Below are 21,238 nucleotides of genomic sequence, written 5' to 3'. Positions count from 1 at the left end.
AGCTTTTTGATTCGGTCATGAAATTCATATTATACATTTTTTGGGGTATTCAGCTTGGAAACATAAGTGTCAGAAGAGGATTAAAAGCAAGTTAATAATATTTTCAATTATTTAGCGTTATCTAGTGTTAAAAACACTTTCCCACTCACGGTCTGAGTTGTGGATTCTGGGGTCATGCCCTCTTTGCTGACAGTCAGACGGAAGGTGTACTCCACATCCACCTCCAGCTCGGACCCAGAGATGCCCAGAACTGGGTCGCTTGGACCCAGCCCGAAATTGAGAGTAGAGCAGTGAGCCGGGCCCTGTGGGTGTTGTTAAGAGATAAATCAGTCTTGTTTTATTAAATACAGCTGACAGGCAGACAACAGCATATCCATCAAACATCTGTTCACAGTCTGGCAAAAATTCAATATGGTTGTTTTGTTATCTAATCACCATGACGGAACATCTTTAGGAGAAACTTTCCAGAAAAAAACAGCAACTGAACGCAAATATCTGTCTGAATGCATTGCTTAAACTGTGCTTTATGCAGTGATGACCTTATGTGCCTTAAAGGGACAGTACACCCAAATATACAAAGTTCTAATCATTCATCATTTATTGATCCAAATGTTGCTCAAATCAGTGTGTAACTCTTACTTTAGTTGAATACAAATTAGATATTTTGAGAAATGTCCATACAATGGAAGTCTATAGGGCTCAGTGTTGTTTGGTTACCAACATTCTTCAAAATAACTTATTTTGTGTTCTGCAGTAGAAAAAAGTAATATAGGTTTGTAATGACATGAGAGTGAATACTAGAATAATATAATTTTCTCTGTAACTATCCTAACACTGTAGCTTAAAATACACGAACCTGACAGGATTTATTTCTGTATCTCTGTTAGTTACAAGTTCACAATAAAAGCAGAAATCTGCAGCCTCCTGCAGTGTGGCTGACACGCTTAGAGAAATCTGAGGAACACTCACAGTGTATCTGTTCCCGGTTATGTAACCCTGATCTCAAATACACATCACGTTGACATGTTTGACTGAGTTGCTCACATTTAAATCCGACACAGACTTGAAAGTTTACAGCAAAAAACAGCAAATGACACAATAGCTTGCTCTCACATCTGGAAAATTCTCAAACATTTTAAGTTTATTTTGCCTTTTATTACACAAATCAGTCACAACAAAAACCTTGAATGCCATAGAGGAACACAAGATAACACACAGTTTGTTATCCAACCTAACAAATCTCTGACAATAAGTGGCTCTCAAGGTAAATATGAGATTGATATTTTCTGGTCCTTGGGCATTAAAACAACTGCTTAAATCATCTTTCGGCATGCTAAGCATTTAGGTTCTTGGCATTGTACTACCCAGATTCATGATTCACTTTAGCAATTTATAAAGAAATCTGATCTGCTTTTGAAAAACATTCAGAATAATTATTGATGTTTTAACAACAAGATCACTCGATTGCATCATTTAGTGGAAAATGGACATAAATGATTATGAACCATAATAAGCTAAAGAATCCATTAATATTACTCTAAATAGGACTTTCTCTTACGCCTTAAATTCTTAACCAAGTACTGACAGCAACAACACACAGTAAATATAAACAAACAAGCAACTTGCTACTCGGTGACCCACCCATCATTACAGAGTCAAGTTAGTCCATCTACCAGATCTCAGTTTGTTCTGTTCACTCTGCAGTCATATACTGAACAAATCTGGTACAATAATCTGAATTTGTAGTATTTTATCTTTCTTTAGCCACAATGCCTTGAATAACAAAGTTAAAAAGTAATCCTAAAATCAACAAGTTCTAGTTGCCTACCTACTGTGTCTATTATACAGTATCAACAGTAAATCAAATAAAATATAGAATTTATTACCTTCGAGGTGGTCACACATTCCCAGTGGTAGTAGAGCAGGGATTGGTTTTCCGGATCTAGATTGGGATCATAGGACTGCTCAGCACTCAAGTGGAGATCCTGAGTTTTGGACAAGACACGGTACGTGCCACCTTCAATGATGGGCACCAACTTTTTGGACATGACTGACAGCTGCAGACAGGCTGCCTTCCTGAGTGGAACTCCCTCATATGACAGAGAAAAAACTAGAGTGTAGTTGCCAGCAGAAATTGACATTTTCGGCACTGAAAGTTGGAGCCTGTTTACGTTGACTTCTGCCGGGAGCTGGACCTTAGAAGGTCTTGGGCCTTTATCTTCATCCTGACAGCGATGGGATGTGAAGATCTCCCAAACTGACTTTATTCCATATAGAGCACAGCCCTTCAAGTTCACATTTGCCTCCACCAAGGTAGGCTGGTGACGCCAGACGGCAAGGCGTGGAGCTTGAAATATCTGTACTTCTGGTTCATCACACTTCAACACAGAGATGTTGATCTCGTCCTGTGCCGTGGCCCAGCTGACCAGGTTACTGACATTTAGTCGCACCAGATAGTGACCGGGCAGATAGTAGATGTGGCTAATAGAAGGTGTTGTTGTGATGGAGGGAGAGGTACCCTCCCCAAAGTCCCACATATACAATGCAGGAGTTGAAGGGGGGGTGATACCGGCATGGAAGCTGACCGTCTTGTTTATGAAGGTGTCGCTTGGCTGAGCATCCAAAAAGGCTGATTTGATACTGTTCTGAACTCGTAGAACCTTAGTCACATTTAGACCGTTGAGGGAATTGAACGCTCTCAGGAATATAGTAAGATTACCTGGTTTTTCTGGAGCGTACGTCACTGATTTGCCAACCATTTGAGTCTTGGGGCCAAAATGAAGGTCGAAGGTCCACAAGAAGGTCAGTGGCTCACGTGTCGGTGTATATGCAACGTAAGGCCGAGTGACTCCTACGGGTATGGCAGCATCGCAGCAGTCCAGTATAGTCAGTTTGGTAACAGGTTCCATTACTTCAATGTGCAGAGTTTTTCGCTCCGCACTCACCTCGTTGTGGGCTGTAAGATTCACATAGTACTTTGACACACTGGTGAACTGGTGGACGTATGTACGATTGTGCAGAACAACAGTGGCGTCTCCGCTGATGCTCAGGATGAAGTTAACAGATGTTCCAGATGAGATGGATATGGTAAACTCCACATTCTCTCCAACTGCAGCAATTTGTTTACTGGCCTTTAGCTCCAGACCCTGGATACGGTCTTGTACTGTAAAGTCACGAGATGCTAGTTCTCCACTGATGTCATTTGTGGCATTCAAAGCAGCAGTGTAGATTCCAGGTTTGGAGAAGATGTAGGAGGTGGAACGGTGATTCGATTTTGTACCATCCGGCAACAGCCACTCCCATGAAATGTTGGACCCTGTCTCTGTTTTTCCACGCATGGAAACGTTGACCCCTGATGCGACAAAGTTCTGCTCCGTCACATTTGTGGCATAAAGGTATATTCCTGATATTGGTTCTTGAATGTTGATCCACTTTAAGACCGTTTCTGTGCTGACTTTGTTGTAAGCTTCCACTTTCACTAGTTTCAGACCTACACTTTTAAAACACTGCATTACGGTAGGCATGTCAAACGTTAACAACTCACCATCTGCCCACCACTTGTAATGTAGGTCAGTCCCAAAACGTACAAACGCTGTCATGTTTGTTATGGCGTTCACTGCAGCAAAGTTTGGTAAAGACTCAAGGTTCAACTGCTTCACAGGTTCCAGAAACTCAATAGCTCGGTTCATAGCCAGCTGGCCGAGCAAGTTGGTTGCCTTGAGGATCACCTCACAAGGTCCAGGGGTGGAAAAATTAAGCTCAATGGACTTTCCTGTGATGTTGTGGTCAAGGTTCTCATGTTCCCTCTGATAGTTCCAGTTGAAGGTCACGTTGGTGCCCTCTTTCAATAAGGCTTGCAGCTGCAGGACACGATTGGTTGCGAAACAGCATCCTTCGCGAAGATCATTGGCCACTATCTGCAAACCCTCCAACTCACGCTGCACAAAGATGTAAATACTAGCTTGTGCGATGCTAATATCATTCTCTGCAGTTACTATGACGTTGAAAGTCCCAACTGAACGAAATGTGTAGAACATTGTGTGAGTCCCTTGTATAGATGTGCACCAGTCACAAAGAATCCAAGAGTACCGTATGTCATCCCCTTGCTCAAAGTGCGCCTCGAAGTGGACCGAAGTGTTTATAGGAACATTAACATGGCTAGCATTTACAGACAGTCCTTTAATGGGTGCCAATACCATCACGGATATCTCACTTTTCGTTTCGCTCACTTCATTCTTGCCTGTAACGCAGATGTTGAAGTTTCCTGAAGATCTGTAGACGTATGATACATTTGTCCCATTAATTTGAGTCCCATCTCCAAAGTCCCAGATATAGACAGCATTTGAAGAGTTGGAAGTCACAGTGAACGTGTATTCTTTATGTAGTGCCAGACGGTTTCCTTTATCTCCGTTATGATTTATCAGCAGAAAGACAACAGGTTGCTGTACCTCGATTAAAACAGAGTTGTTGCTACAGGAGATGTTGTTGAAGACAGAAACCGTTACCAGATATTGTCCAGGACTCTTGAAAGTAAAATCCATCACCTCACCACCTCGAACTGAATGTCTGGAGTCATGTATTTCAAAGTCCCATAGGTATGTGTAATTAAATTCCGGGAAAGCTGTTGCAATAAATCTGCTCTCTTCTCCAAGTTTCACATGTTTTCTCAGAGTAGACAAGGACACTTTTGCGACCTCAGGTTGCACACAAATCCTTCTGAAAAAATTTGCCTTGTTAGCTTCGCTTGACATGTCCAGGGAGAGATGGTACTCGCCACTCTTAACGTACATGTGTTTTACATCTGGGGTACCATAGTGAGTCTCGTTGGGGCTTCCATCCCCGAAACTCCAAACATACTGATGTCCTGACACGTTCCCAGACACAAATGCATGAAAGTTGATCTCTTTGTTTTCTTCAACGCACACATCCGGTTCGAGAGCTAGCAGTTGTAGCACAAACACCTCAACTTGAATAGTTGCCCACTGCACGCTCACTGCGTTCATCGCCGTTACATTCACGGTGTAGTTTCCATCTTTCCTGTATGTATATTCGACTCGTGGTTCCACACCTGTACGTACGATTCCATCCCCCATGTCAAATATCCAGGTTACATTGTTTCCCGCTTCCAGGCTCACGGTGAAAATAGTAGGAGTGTTGCGCTCCGTGGGGGCAGATGACATCACCTTCAAGCCGCCAACATCCTCATAAACAATAATTTCAGCGCAAGTGTCCAACCAGCTGATGGTGTTGTTGATGTTGACGCAGATGGTGAAGATGCCGCTATAAGCGTACGAGTGAGGAACCCTGCGCTCGCGCCCCTGCTGTAGACTCGAGTTATCGCCAAAGTTCCAGGTGTAGATAATCCCGTAGGAAGACGGTAAGGGGTGGGCCTCAAATTCACCAGGTTTTCCAGTGCGTAGAAGTAGCGGGTCCGTCTCGATCTGCACGTCTGTCAGAATGCTGAAAACGTAGACGTCAACTTTACATGTCCTGTTCTCAAACCGGTTTGAAGCGAAGAATATGAGGGTGTACTCCCCTGTGAAAACAAGAAAGGAACAAATAATCATTAAAATGCATCAACAGTCAGGACACACGTGGCTGCAAAAAGTTCGTTTTACCTGGCTGGGTATAAACATATTGTACATTGTCATAGAGCAACACCTGGTTGCTAGAAGGTTGATCGTAAGGGGGTTTAAACTGACGTGTATGGTTCCCTCGATCTCCAAACCACCACCTGTGACATAAAGCGTGAAAACCATCAAAACACAAACACATAAACAGCAAGCCTGATTAAACGCATTAACTGTGTGTGGTTTCACTTAATTCAGTGTCTTATGATGTAGATTTGTTTTCACAAGTAAAACAAGGTTTTAAGAGCGACAGAAATGGGTCTGTCAGTTTTAGGTACTTTCCAAATTTTCAACATATAACTTCTATAACAATGTTTTAACAGTTAAGAGTAAAACATTTTTAAATTAAGCAACAATTGTATTGAATGAAAACATTAAAGAAATACAGCATTTATAGAGAAAACATAACTTCCTGAACTATTTATAGGCTCCATATATCACTTGACACTCGAAAATTTTGAACATTGAATGTCGCGACTCTCTCTCTCAACGGCTCTGCGTCTAATCAAGCATTTTCCACTAATAAACATTTGTCCGATGCGCTTTTACGCAAAGCAACTTCCAGTCCATTCAAAGTCATATAGTTTGTGTTACCTCAGTATTGAAAGCAAAACCTTTATGTTCCACAGTATACAATATCCTCCCAACCAAGTTAAAGGATTTTTTTTATTGTTGAGTGTAAAGACAAAGCTGTTGTGTAGAAGAAGAAGTTTTTTTGCAGTGCCACAGGAATCACCGAGAGCGAAGTGACAGTTTTGTTTGAAGTTATTTTTAGCTGGAGAGAATAAATACACTCCTGCAAATCTCTCCATCTCTGACTCAACGCAGAGGGAGGAGAACCGCTGTCGAATCCCCCCCTCAGCTATAGCCCTTTATCTCTGTATCTCATTCACTCTTTCTCTCTGTCAATGGAGCCTAAAGGGAGATCGGGTACACAAGTGGCGAGCTGAAGATAAAACGTGCAGAGGGGTAATCCGGCCAAATTGAGCAAGGAGTAAATCTTTCTTGAAAGTGACAAAGAAAACCTTAAAAAATAAATAAATAACTTAAGTAGACATCTCAGCAGGCTTCTGGAGGCGGCGGGAGGGGATGGAATGGAAAGTTTGGGAATCCTTCTATTCACAGCGTCAAAGGGAAAATCTTTGTCAGCAATCTGAACTAACCACAGACTGTAAATCCAGAGAAAAGTGCCATTAAATGGCGTGTTTGTCTGTGTGTGCAGGAGGAATGGAGAGAAAAGTGAGAGTCAGAGGTAGAGAGAGAGAGAGAGAGAGAGAGAATGGAATGTGGAAAGTCATCTCTCCGAGATCGATTCCAGGAGGAAAAGGTAGTAATGCCAATACATTGCACTTCCGCAACGTGACTATATTTTTAAGTGAAACAGAATACTCAACCAAAAGAATGTAGGGTGGAACTCGACTTCATCCATCAGGAATGGTTCGGATTGTTAAAAGTGGACATTACATAGCAGACTTGAAGCTGTGATAGTTAGTTACTCTGTTAAAGGTTACAAAGACAAACTGCTTCAGAATAACATGCCCTATGTTCATGTGTGTTAATGTTAAAGAAAATAAACTAAAGTAAATATGGTCTTTTTTCCTATTTAGGCTAATTTTAAATGTTTTTTAACTGATGGCCTCAACAAACTTTCACGGAGGACTCAACATAATAAAAAATAAGACCAGTAAAATTCAGATCATCATTAAAAGAAAAAAAGTCATACAGGTTAGAAGAGGTTGATTATATGATGACATATTTTTGGGGGTGAACTTATAAAATAAGCTAAAACATACTAGAAAACAAAATATTTTTTCAGTGTTTTTCATAACAAATATACATATACAATATACATATTTCTTAACCAGGAGGCCTCAACAAACATTTAATGAGGCCTCAAGATGAATTAAAATAAGCTAAAACTGTTTAAAACCATTTTACAGTGTTTTATTTCTAAGCATCTTATTGTTTTGTCGCGTGTACCCGTTATAGCACTTTGGACGACTTTGGTCAATTTAAATATAGTTAGTCGTTTGCTATATATATAAACTTTGTGTTGTGTTGTTGTATTAAACATAGTAAACATTTCTTAGTGTTTTGATTTTTATAACAATACATCGTATACACCAGTCATGTCAGTTTGTAGAATAATTTATTGGATAGAAACTGCGAGTGAGGGGGCCTTCAAATATTGTTGTGGAAAAATATTTCAGATTGTCAGACGATATGGGAAGCGCTTTTTCTTTATATTACAATTCAACCTACACGTTTGCATCAGAGTCAATCGCGGAAAGACTTTTAACAGGGTAAATCAGAGCTCTGCAAGACGAAACCTACCAGAAATTGACGTCTACAGCCTCATCAACCACCACAGACGCCGTGAGGTTCAGAGGAGACCCTTGCTGCACTATATCAGGGACTCCGTGGACGGTACAATCAGTCATCGGGTTCATGCGGTCCACTGTCACGTTGAAATATTCGGTCAACACGCTGACTTGGTTCAAAGCCGTCACCTAGGAGACAAGACACGGGTCAGTAGATTAGCTTAAAGAATCACTGTGCATTTACACAGCCAAAGTATTCGCTGAACTGCTGTTATTGCACAAGCACTTTTTGGATTGATTTGGAAAATCTTTACATTCATCCATCCATCTATAATATGAACAAACTTATAAAGGATTTAAAAGTTTGTCTCGAGAAACGTTCCTGGTTGTGTTTTATGTGTTTGATCTCGCTTTTGAATCTGATAATTGCTTTAAGTTTAGGTGATAGATTTGTGAACAAAATGTTTTTGTAAATCTTCAAGGACCTTCAAGCTCAAGCTTCAAATCTGTCACCTAAACTAAAAGCCATTATCAGATTCCAAAGTGAGATTCAAGAAAAAGGTTCAAATTAACTGTTCAGACAATTTAAGCCATTTCAAAGAATCCCTCAAGGATTTATCAAGCTCAGAACATCAGCCTATAGAGGTTTATGAAAATGAGTCACCGTGAGTTTGTACATCGCCGCGTTCTGGTAGATGATGTTCAATACGCTGTTGTAGTACGTAAAGTAAGGCTTATCATCCACTGTCCATCTGAAGGACGGATCCGTACCTCCCTCCACGGACGCCGTATAACTCTGAAACACGAAAATATAAAGTTCAAGTATAGACGAATAGACAGATGAATATTAAACCATTAAACCAAAGCTTGGCCAGGCAGGTAAGGTAAAGACTAGCAAACCATTTTAAAAAACATTTTCAAGTAGACCACATACCACTACGGACTCCATAAGAACTCGCTGAGCGGGATGAGGTTGGATGACCAGCCCTTCAAGAGGCTCTTGAACCCTTGCCTGAACTTGGAGCACATCTTCGGTAACTTCGCTGTGGGCGCGGAGCACCACGTTGGTCAGCCCCGGCGTGGACCCGAGCTGGAGGTCGACCCCCGCAAACATGGTGTCGTTGTACGGGTCAGTCTGCCTGCATTCAGCCACTTTCGCCACCAAGTTCTGGGGACAGATGCTGTAAAAGGGTGCCGTTGCGTTGCTGCCCTGCCGTCCAATCAGAACGCTGTGCTGAGAGCGGACCTTCACGAGAATCCACGACTGATTGGGGAGGAAATACACTGTGCCGTTGTGATTGGTCGGATGAACCACGGTTAGTCCCAGAGGCGGGACGACGCGGATCGGACAGGAAGCAGCGACAGGAAAATCTTGATCGTTGGATGTGACTTCCAAACTGTAGTCGCCAGGCTGCGGGAGGCCAGAGTGAAGAAACTGACCCCGCAGTTTGGTGTCGTTCTGTCCAACGTAGAGCACTCTCACCTGGCACACCAAACTCACGTCCCAGCTTCTTTGTGCATTCATCCCAAGAGTCTTATTAGAGTCCAACCAGTCAGAGTAGTTTTGGATGAGGACGTTCTGTTTCCACGGCGATGAGGGGTCCGATGAGCACCGGAGAAGCCCTGATGGGCCAGCATCGTGCTGGAGGGCGAGGAAGTCGCCGGGGGAAACCAACAGGTCCTCTAATTCCTCCAGGACCTAAGTGAAAAATTAAGGCACAATTAGAAAGAAGCACATGAATAAATTGAAACATCTCTTATTGTTGCAATTTCTAGAGCTGTCTGTCAAGGTTTTGCTGTGCCAATTTGGAACATTTTTATGTGCACACTAAAAGTATGACATAATGCATGTGTGTGTGTCTATTGTATGTACTTTATATATGTATATAAAGTGATTTGTTGGTAATGTCTTTTGTAAAACTTTGGGAGAAAACTTTGCATTGCCAATGTTAAAAGGGATCAAAATTCTTTCATCAGTTATTTATGCTCATGCTTTTAAAAATCTATAGGATTCTTGAAATCTTGTTCAAGCTCTCAAGAACAAAAATAATGCAGGTTTGGAAAAACAAGACGTGTTTTTCTGTTTTTATAACTACTGAAAAAAATATTAATATTATAAAAAAATATAATTATTATAAAAAAGTTGTTTTATTAATGTGATTGTTATTCTTCATTTTTTTATTATTTAATAAATAAATAATATTTTTCAGTAGACTTACCCACATTGAAATCTCAATGATGTGCTCCACATACTCCCGTACATTTATTCTATATTACCCATGAAAATGTTCAGACTGGCTGTAAATTGCCACATTTTTACTTTCAGTAAGACCAGAAAAATGATTTGTTTCTGGATCATGTCTTGCTAAAAATATGGTCCAATGAAAACTGTGAAAAATGTTGTTGCATAACCTCTCTAAACATACTTATTTTGATAGGCTCTGACTCACCAAGACATGAGTGGGTGGTCCAGGCGGCAGGGTAAAAATCACCTCCCCAACCAGGCTGTAATTGGGGTACTGGGTCCCGGCAGGAAGAGGGTCGACACCGGAGCAGTTGACACATGCCGCGCTTTGACAAGGGCTGGCCAGGGGCGAACACTGCAAAGTATACGGGCAGTACTGGCGTCCCGCTGGGCACGATGTAGATGTTGGAGGGACGCTTGTGTCGTTGATCCAGTCATCTGGAGACTGGCAAACGGTAATGGGGGCGCAAATGTCACCACAACCTGAAACAGGAGGTCAATGACAGGAAATTAAAGAAATGTATTTATCTGTAGTGTCTTTCGTGAATAGTTAGTTTGCAGTTTTCTAAAAAGGTTTGTGCTAATAACGCATGTTAACCATATTTTAAATGTCTAGACTACCCAGTTTTTGCGAGTAGACATACGAGCATCCCAAATGAACAGACCAGCCGTTGTTCCTCCAGCATGTTGACATGCGTCTTGAAGCACTCAAATAAATGATCTTGACTGGCAGGAGAAACCAGACCAGAACCATTTTCTGAGTTAATTTTTAACTACGTTTATGAACGGCATTCGCCCATTAATCTTCTTCAGAACTGCTAATTCATTCGTTCGTTTGTTGTTTGTTTATCTCAGAGCTCTGTCTGCCAGTCCGTACTTGCATGACAAACAATCAAGCCATCAGACAAGCCGGTTGCCATGACGATGGATGATCGGGGTTCGAGGCATGGAAATGTGGTTCTTAAATAAATACCTTATAAAGGAAAATGAATCACGGTTTCATTACAGTAGAAGCTTGGTAATCATGTAGATTTCTTCATGAAATAAACATGAAATAAGTTTAATTAAAAACTGCTTAGTTTCTGTAGAAAACCCTAGTTGTGTTGTTGAAAATAAAAAAACATGGGTAATATAGTTAAATCATGGTTAAGTTTTGTAAGATTGGGACAGTTTCCTCATTTTGGATGCAACAGGTTTGAGGGATATAAATATTGCTGTTGTACAACTTCAGAAGAATTGTAGTATGACAGTGGCACATAATATGCATGGACTATCATTACTGTGATTATTGTGTTTTACTTATTGAGTATTTAGTTTATACAGGTTTTTGGCAAAAACTCCTTTAAAAGTCTCCTCTATCAGACAACGGGGAAGAGAGCGACAGAGATGCTGACAGACAGATCATCTCCATGTGATGGTTGAGAAAACATATGGGTTTCCTGGACCCGGTTCAGTCATCTGGAGAAATTAAATACAAAAACTGACTGGATGTGAGATAAAGTTCCCACGGACTCAAAATCCATGATTTGTGTTACTAATAATCTCCACATTTACATGCCTTCACCAAACCTCAAAATTACACAGATTTATAGCGTCGAGCTGTTCTGCATAAATTGTCACTTGTTTCTTTAGCAAAGCATGCCAGATGCAGGGCGGGACTAGGCCAAAAAAGCGGTCTGGACTTGTTTGCGCCCGTCGGTTCCATTCGTATGTGATTGCGTTCCAGGTTTTCCATCTCTTTCGTGGTTTTGTCCAGCCCTGGCCAGATAGTATCTATGTATATCTATCTTAAAAACCTTTAAATAATAACCAATAAATAATCCTAATAAACCAATTCGTAATTCTTATATTATCTCTTTATCGTAATAAATAATACAAATATCATCTCTTTACTGTATGAAATAATAATAATAATATTGTTACTTTATTGAAAACAATCATCACCTTATCACAATAAATAAATCAATATTAATATTGTAATAAATAATACTAATATCGTCTCCTTATTGTTATAAAAAAAAATTCACTTGTGACAGTGCTGTTCATCTCTGTGTGTAATCGATTGCTTGCTCATGATGTTATCGATCAACAAGAAGATGCAGGGAACTGTGGGTAACAGCTCTGGAAGCTGGTCATGCATGAGAAAGCGACCTCGTTGCCTCGCTTTCTCTCGTTCTCTCTCTCTGTGTTATTATCAGAATCAACAGAGCATTGTCTCATTCTCATTCCTTGCAGTTTCTCATCCGCATCATGTCTGGTGCTGTGCTTCTCCTGGTCAAACTCCAGCAGAATTAAACATTTTAAGTATGCAGCGTGTCTGTTGTGGATACCCTCTGTTTGTGTGTGTGTTCGTGCGTGTTACCTGGCAGCAGGGGCTGTGGTGTGAATCTGGGGCACTGCGGTCGGTACACCTGAAAGCGCAGCTGTGTGTGTGAGGTCAGTGTCTGAGTGATCATCTCTAGAGACGACAGTCGACCTCCATACACGAAACTCAGTCCGGGGAAGAGCAACAGCTACAATACACACACACACACACCCACACACCCACGGGTAAATCAGTAATCGCAAATGAACCAGTGAAACTCAAGTTTGTTTATACATTAATCAGTATATTTGCATAACGTTTGTTTGGTGTCAGTGTATGTTTTCTATAAAAAATAAGTCTGAATATTATTTGAATAACTAAACTAAATAAAAATGACGAATGTTGCTTTAGAAGTAAATTGAAACAAGTTTGAAGCACAAAAATTGTTGGAAATAAATAAAACCAAAACTAAATGCAATAAAGTAAATATAAAATGTTAACTACACAAAACAATATAATAAATAAATAGATAAATAAGAAAAGCAAGTAACAAATCTGAACTAAAATTAACATGAAAATTTTTAATATAAAAGCTAATTAATTACAATAAATACAATTACAATAAAAAACTTGCTATATTATATATTATATTGAAACTTGTCAATATATAATTGCATATGGTAATAAAAGACTTTGAAAAAAACAAGATGTAAAAAAATACTGCATGAAAACAAAACCTTTGGCAAAAGAAAACGTACATTGTGTATTACAATACATAAATCCTAGTACTACTGTACAGGACAAAATTACTTTATAAATTCCAGTTAACTTCCAGCTGGTTGCATTTAGCACAGATTGAATTTACAATAAATTGTATTAATTACTGAATTTAAACTATTATTCTACAGTATTTTGTGTTTCTGTGCATTTTACCCATAACATGTTAAGCTTCCGTGTGTTTGTGTGGTTGTGTGTTTACCTCGACTTCTTTGGCCGGCGTGTTGAGTACAGATGTGTGTGATACTGCAGGGCTGCTCATAGCATTCTGGGTATTAAACACAGCTGTGCCCACCATATAAACACCTGCATCAGGGATTCGCACTGCAGACAAACACAGACATGTGTTTATCTTTAACTCTCATCAGCTTTTATGAAGTGTACGCATTCAATTTTCAAAATCTGTGTTTGCATAATCTATGTGTGTGTGTGTGTGCACGTCTGGTGTAAATTCAGAGTCTGAACACGCTCATCGTATCGGCAAAGTCCATTACCAATCTTATCAAATAAATTGTTTTTCTAAAAGCAACCCAAAAGACGTGCTCAGACAAACATAAACCCATCATAAATCACAGGCGAGAAAGCCACACATAACTGAACCTAACAGTTTAAACAGTATGATTAGTATGTGTGTGTGTTTTGTGTGAATAGGTCAGATACAAAGTACATGTGAAGGGCAAAGAAATCTTCGCTTCTATAATCTAGAACTTTTAAGAGCAGGCTTTTAAACAAAATATAGTTTGTGCAAAAAGGAGACTTGTACAATTTACTGTAAAGAGTACTGTATAACATGCGGGCAACTTTGGGACAAATTTTTAACACACTAAATCTAATCTGACATAATATGTAGTATGGAAATACAGTTCTAGCCTTACACTGAGATGTGGTTGCGTGTTTTGGCACAGATGGATTTACCTTGGCGAGTGAACTGGCAGACGAAAGCTCGCTGGGCGGTGCAGGAGTGGGCGCTGGGCTGTCCGGCACTGTCCAGTGACACACACACGTTTCCCGGCGGCAAACTGGCCCGATCTCTCGCGCCCTCGTCACCCGACTGGACGTCAGAATCGTCCACCCAGCGCAGAACACGCGGAGAGTTTTTGTCACTCAAACCCAGCCACACGCCGCGTTCCCTTTAACAAACACAAAATCACATTTTCATTCCGGCCGGACGATTACCCATGGGACAAAAAAGTCAAAATTAGAATTGGAAAGATGAGGTAACACATGCAGTTTTTTCAAATCTCGTATTAATCTTGAGTACCTATATAGTAGTATTGCATGCTTTGTATCTTCTAAGAGTATTTCGTTTGATCAAATTTATAAAAGACAGATACAGCTGTGTGATTATTTGCAGGAAAAGACGAGCTGCTGGAGGCGGTCAGGGGGACGGAACTACTGCACGAGCACACAACACATCATTGCATTTTCCCTTCATGTTGTTTACATTATGATATCGAGCAAATACTGCGTCATACATCCAACTCGTTTTTGAACAAGCTGACCATGTTGAGCATGGGAAGCCAGCACGTTGAACAGTGTAAAGAAATCAGAATGCATGTAATAGCATGTTACCCCATCTTTAAACTTGCGGCCCGAGAAGAAATGTGGCTAATGGTAGAGATCAAACACATTGGCTGCTGATTTTTAGCTCAGGAATCTTAATGGAGATTTCAATTATATTTAGCATATCCATCATAAAACATTTGCGCTAAAAAAATTCAAGGTCACACAAAAAAGTAAAAAAACATGTTTCAAGCCGTGTACAGGGTTCTTTTGAATTAAATCTCCTCCGTGCTTGTGTGCAATTGCATTCGAACAGCAGTTTAAATATTTAATATAGTACATTCTTACATAGTTTGTCGAGCTAGATGAATTATTTTTATAGTGAATGTTTGTACTTTTTGGAGTACAGATGAGGTCACTTTGGACTGAAATCAAATTAAGTCTCATTAAAGTTGTTAAAGTGAACAAACTCTTATGGAGATGTATGTTGTATGCGCAAATGTGTTCAGGATTCAATATAGAAGCCAGAAGTTGAGGTAAACACATCCTAATGTTGTGTTATTGAATCCGACGGGACTGGATCCTTCCGAAGTGTTATTTGTTTTCAGCCTTTGCGGGACAGCTATGACACGCACACAAGCAGACACACACACACGCGCACACACACACACAGCTAACGGTCTGGAGCCGACAGCTCACATCTGTTAAAACTACAAATGAAAAATACAAACGACCAGAGAAACGGAGAAAAGGAAAAGGAGTGAAAAAACTCAATAAAAAGTGTTCTGTTCGTCCTTGTGTGTGTTCTTACATTTGACAGAGTGGGTGGGAAGTGTGTGTTTGGGGCGGCCCATCTGGAGCAGGTTAAAGAGATAACAAATACACACATTTTACACTCATTCGGTCTGTCTGCAGTCCCGTCGCCCTCGCACTGTGGTCAGTGGAAGTTCTACCCTCAAATTAATGATGGGTGTGGAATGAAATACAGGAAACACACACACATCCATAGATACACACACATAAACACACAAAGCCGGTGTCTCCTCCCTCTTGGAGTGTAACGTATTTCCACAGCTGTGCTGCAGCAGATAGCACCAGTGTGTGTGTGTTTCACCTGTAAAGCTCCATCCCTAAAGAACGTTGACACATTGCACACAGCACACATCGACTACCCGACCTGATCTCACAGGAATTCATAACCATTTTACGAGGTGGTTAATTTGTATGAATTCATACGATACGAGTCATTCTAAAATGTATTACTATAAGTAGAAAAAATAAAGCCCCACCTCTAAAATTAAACGTCACTGCCGCATAAAATGACAAATCGTAAACTGAAACGTATGAATGAGATTGTACGAACTGGGCAACTCGTAAACAAATGGACTATAAGTAAAACGTTTGGACACACCTTCTCATTCTTTATTATCCTTCTTACATTTAAAAATTGTAAATCATCATCATGACCAATTTTTTTATTTATTAATATACATATAACACAGTTCAAAGTCCCTTCAAACCTTGGAAAAGTTTATTTTTTATTAAAATATTTTATTAAGTATTTAATGTGTTTGGAGTATAAACTGAAGCTCAGCTTTGAAAACAATATATATTTTATTAATTAAATAACACCCAACACATGAACAAAGTCAGAGAATGAACACAAAATATTAATACAAGAGAGGACCCACAGAATTGTTATAACAGAAAATGTTTGCTTTATTGCCTGTGAGTTTCTTGTATATAAAAACCGAATTCTATCTAGATGGTTTCATCGGACTCATGCTCCTGGCCCGAAGTTAACTTCCCGTCTGTATTTGGTTGTAATATAACAATTTATTCTATATTTAATGTATATTAAATTGATATTTATTTTTAAGTTTTAGTCCCAGGACAAATATACTTTTTTAAATCTTTTTTATCTTATGTACACATCTATGTCCTGTTTTTGTTTAGTCAAGTTTAGTCAAGACTAAATGTCTATCTATACATTTTCATCTCGTTTTAGTCAATGCAAAACTCAGATTTTCGTCATGCTGTATAACTTCATCTAAGAAGTATTTCCACAGAGGTTTGATAAGTGCATTGGCCTATTCATATTCATAATGGGGTCATATTGAACGGCTAAAACGAATATTATCGTTTGTTTTAGATGTAACGCAGTGTGTTTACAGGATTTAAGGTTTAAAATCGCTGTATTTTCCACATACCATGTATGTTCTCCCACAAATTACTAGCGTCTTCCTGATGCCCGCAAAATACTGACAATTCCCCGAAAAAATGTGACTGACTGTCCGAACAGGTTGGATGTCTTTATTCAGCAACCACAATCGCAGACGAAGAACGACTCAAGCAGCTCATTAGAGAACACAGACCGGCTGGAGATTGCAAAATTCTTATTTATTAACTTAAATGTGCTCTCTGAAATTGTATTATTCATAGGTGGAAGCCAAAGCAAAACTAAAAAGTAAACAAAGAAGTTGTTTTATTATGTGCATAAAAAGCTGGATGCGTGGCAAACACACAGATATCTCAAAGCCCACTTGCATGTACTCTGAATCAGTGGGCGGTAACCTGAGGTGCAGATTGTTCTGGTATTAAAACTCGATTTCTATATAAGTAATCTTTACACTGCGGTTATTTACGGTTCAACACAGCGGAGATACACAATGAATGACAACCTGGAAATCTGTCAGAACGAAATCAACTCATTTGTAGAAATAAAGTGAGATGAGAAAGCATTTTCAGAACAGCAACAGAGACGAGATCAAAAAACAAATTCTGGTGTGTAAACAAACCAATTCAAACAATTCGACTCCGTTTTCGGTAACACGTTAGAAAAAGGTTGTATTTGTTAACTATAATGCATTAGGATCACATGAACTAAAACAACTACAGCTTTTATTATTCGTAGTTTGTGTTAATTGTCGCATTTAATAAAAATAAAATTATAGACATTGTAGCTGTTAACGTTAATTTTAAAAAGTGCTGAAAAACTATACTTCTTATATTTAGTTAGTTCATGTGAGCTAATGCATTTACTCAAGACGTCCTGTTTTATCATTTTCTCAAAAAAGTTACAAAAATGTATTTATTTATATACGGCGCTCGAACATGTTGATAAACTCTTTTGTTTGGAAATCGTCCACAAATATCTCTTTACTGCACCAAGATGTCACAAAATCTGACACACTACCCTGACAATAACGCTTTGAGAACGCGTGCATTCAGGTACACTTTGTTACAGTACAGCAGGTTCCACACATCAATGTTTAATAAGACACTTCACATTATTAAAATCTTTCGTCTGCCTTCGAACTTTTGTCAGTCTGTGTTTGATCTTCGGTTCTCAATGTTCCGGCTTTTGAACGTTATTAACTCTTTTGTTTATAGTCTGTTCCTGTGACTCACAGAGACTCAATTTCATCAGTTTATATGTGGGCACTGAACAGGGCACAAAAGACTTTAAAAGACATTTCCCAGAATGCCTCTGTGCAATTTAAAAGTGAAACACTGGAGGTGACCTCATTGAAACAGCGCAAATCTCAAAAGGGAAAGAACCAAATGAAGTCTAGCAACGATAATTAATATAATTCAGGGTTTTGATTTAACATGCAGAAGTGCCCTGTTGAAAAAAAACAGCATATTCTTGGTTAGGTATGTTATGATACTGGTTTGACCAGTTTAAACCAGCTATGGACCAGCTAAGGAACAGCCTAAACCAGCACATAACCATTTTAAACCAGCACATGACCAATTTAAACCAGCACATGACCAATTTAAACCAGCACTTGACCAGCTTAAACCAGCACATGACCAGTTTCAAAACATACCAAACCAGCATATGCTGTTTTTTCACGATTAATCTAGTTGCAAGATTTAAAGGTTTAATCCAACTTTTGCATTAAGCTAAAACTTTGTAGAATGGGAATGAAACTGAATCTTGGATAAAGCAAAGGACATTTCTAGAAGGTGAAGAACTTCGGACTCACTGTGTGATTCGAGGGGCCAGAAGGTCTCGGACGGTTTGGGAATGCACCACGGCGAGTTCTCCCCCACGGGCTGAACAATTCCTACGTGCCTCCGACCAGCTGACTTCTTCCGACACCAACAGGAAACAGCGGGATGAATCAGCGTGACGGATCGCATCTGGCAAACACAGAGGCTCCGCTACAGACAAAGAGAGAGTTATAGATCATTTACCTGTTTCATCCCTACAAGACTCAACCGTTAGTTTATATAAATCAGTAATTCTTGTAAAGACAAAAAAGTAAACAAAAATCTAACAACATAATATATTACAATTACTCTACATGGCAATAGCCTAAACGAATAATACTGAAACAGCGATTTGTAACTTGTGCCTCTCTGTTTGAAACATAAAACTGCAGGTTCTGGTTTTGCTTACATCCTCGCTCAATGAAATATATATGTAGAATATAATTATATCTAGGCTATTTATAGCTAAAATTTAGAGATGCACCAATATATCGGCTAAAAATCAGCATCGGTCAATAAAAGCAACAACATGAAAAACAGATATATCCTTTCAATTCAAAAAGGACAAAACATGCACTAAATATGTGCTTCTTACTGTACATGGAAAAAGTTAAGAAACATGACCAGTTCCATGTTCAATATTAATAGTCATTATATGAATTAATAACATTCAGAAACTTAAGAAATATTCATCTAATCCTCAGAATCTGTATCGGTACTAGAAGATATCACTCTGTATAATCGGGTATCACTATTGGTGGGAAGAGTTGGTGTCGGTACATCTCTCCTAAAAGGTATATCTTAACTACAAATGATTATATTGATATTTGCATATAATTTTGTGCATCAAGCATTCTCTTTTCCCCAGCTCTCTGTGATCCTATCGGAACAGTCCCACAAGCCATTTTTGGGTCAGGATCAACCAGTTGAGAACCAAAGAATCAAATTCAAGCGCTGGAACAGACATATCCATCAAGATTTCCTCTGTTCGGTCCTACACTCTCTCCTCATGGGATTAGTGCTGTGTGCTCTTATCTGCTCACTCAAAGCAAAACAATGATGGACAGTTCACTGCGGAGCACAAAAATAAACCACACAATCTCCACATACCATCGCTTCAAAGGAACATCAATGTGGATTCAGCCTTTGTTATAAGGATGAGATGTTTAACATTTGATAGATCATGAAAAGATGGAGAGATATAAGGGATGTATACCGTTATGTCATAGTCAGATTGTGTTTAGTACAGAAGAGTCAAAATGTGTTTTAACAGCGCTGTCCTTATATCACTGTGGTAACATGAGATCAAATGTTAGATTATGTGTAAGAATTTGAGACTGCATCGTATTTATCCTTCAAAGCATTCCAGAATGCATTGCAAAAAACAAGATGGCAGACAGGTTGATATATTTATTTCCATCTCTCACCTCTCGCAATCTCTCTCCCATCCTTAGAAATTCTCCAGTCCACGGTTATGCCCACTCCGCCCCAGTTCACCAGAGAAACCGCCTCCTCCAGGCTCTGATTGGCCACTATCAGTGACGGGCAGTGGAGCTCCAGTCTCGGGGGCAGTTCCACACTGACGTTCCCGTGCGTGACTATCTCCTGGTGTCCAGCCGAGAGACTCACCCGGGCCTGGTACAGTCCTGGGACGCCGTACTTATGGATCGCTGTCTTATTGGACGTGGAGCTGTTGACTCGAGGTGAAAGGTCACCGAAATCCCAGGAAAGAGATACAGGGTAGACAGAGGAGGAGACAGACAAGAGAGCCTCAGAGTGGACGGACACACGACGGGACGGAAGGGTTGCAGAGAAGTTCACCTATAGGGTTGAAAAGGTGTCACGCTTTCTTAAAACTCTTGTTGAAATTCAACATGTTAAATTTCTTTCCACGCACCTGAAACACGTCCTGGGACACAGTCCAGCGACACTTCTTCATGACCAGCGGATCGGAACATGCAGCTGAACACTGGGACTCGCTGATGTGATTGGGCTCAGAGTTTGTGCTACACAGACACTCTCTTTGTTGGCCCAGACCACCGTAACGCTGGTTCTCATGGAAGCACTTGGAGTTGCAATCTTCACGAGAGAACCGGCCTGGGGTGGAGGAGGAGAAGATGACCAACTCGACTCCACTCGCGTGCTCTTCATCCTGCAGACAGCCTGCGTACGTCAGGCCTATGACAGAGAAACAGTCAGATCTGAATAACAAAGTTCTAAAGGAACTTGCATTACTATAACTCGTATTGTCAATGTATTTTAGATACAGAAATGTCCAAAAGTTTAGGACATTGTGAGATTAAATATCTACTTTAAAACAAAAGTTAAAGGATGTAAAATTTTCTTTTAACAAAACATGTTAAGTTGTAAAAATCTAAGACCAAAATGTAAGACGTTGCACTATTACTAGATTGATACATATTCCAACTAATGGTTTTAGACTTTTTAACAGTGAAGG

At 39.7% G+C, this 21,238-nt stretch overlaps 1 protein-coding gene across 1 annotated transcript in view; it reads right to left on the bottom strand.

Annotated features, from left to right (window-relative positions):
* pkd1a (polycystic kidney disease 1a) overlaps positions 1-21,238 on the bottom strand; it is a 57,100-nt gene that overhangs the window by 20,975 nt on the left and 14,887 nt on the right. The window contains exons 7-19 of the mRNA XM_056770638.1: positions 20,678-20,958; positions 20,208-20,601; positions 18,774-18,951; positions 14,194-14,408; positions 13,481-13,602; positions 12,559-12,709; positions 10,402-10,679; positions 8,886-9,650; positions 8,616-8,747; positions 7,965-8,140; positions 5,619-5,734; positions 1,887-5,536; positions 150-302 (exon numbers count right to left, since the gene is read on the bottom strand). Coding sequence (XP_056626616.1) covers positions 150-302; positions 1,887-5,536; positions 5,619-5,734; positions 7,965-8,140; positions 8,616-8,747; positions 8,886-9,650; positions 10,402-10,679; positions 12,559-12,709; positions 13,481-13,602; positions 14,194-14,408; positions 18,774-18,951; positions 20,208-20,601; positions 20,678-20,958 — 6,611 coding nt within the window. The remainder of the gene's footprint in view (positions 1-149; positions 303-1,886; positions 5,537-5,618; positions 5,735-7,964; positions 8,141-8,615; positions 8,748-8,885; positions 9,651-10,401; positions 10,680-12,558; positions 12,710-13,480; positions 13,603-14,193; positions 14,409-18,773; positions 18,952-20,207; positions 20,602-20,677; positions 20,959-21,238) is intronic.

The sequence above is a fragment of the Triplophysa dalaica genome, chromosome 2 (assembly GCF_015846415.1).
Source record: "Triplophysa dalaica isolate WHDGS20190420 chromosome 2, ASM1584641v1, whole genome shotgun sequence".
Lineage (NCBI taxonomy): Eukaryota > Metazoa > Chordata > Actinopteri > Cypriniformes > Nemacheilidae > Triplophysa > Triplophysa dalaica.
Note: the sequence above shows the minus strand (reverse complement) of the source record. Positions and strands in the feature narration are given on the sequence as shown.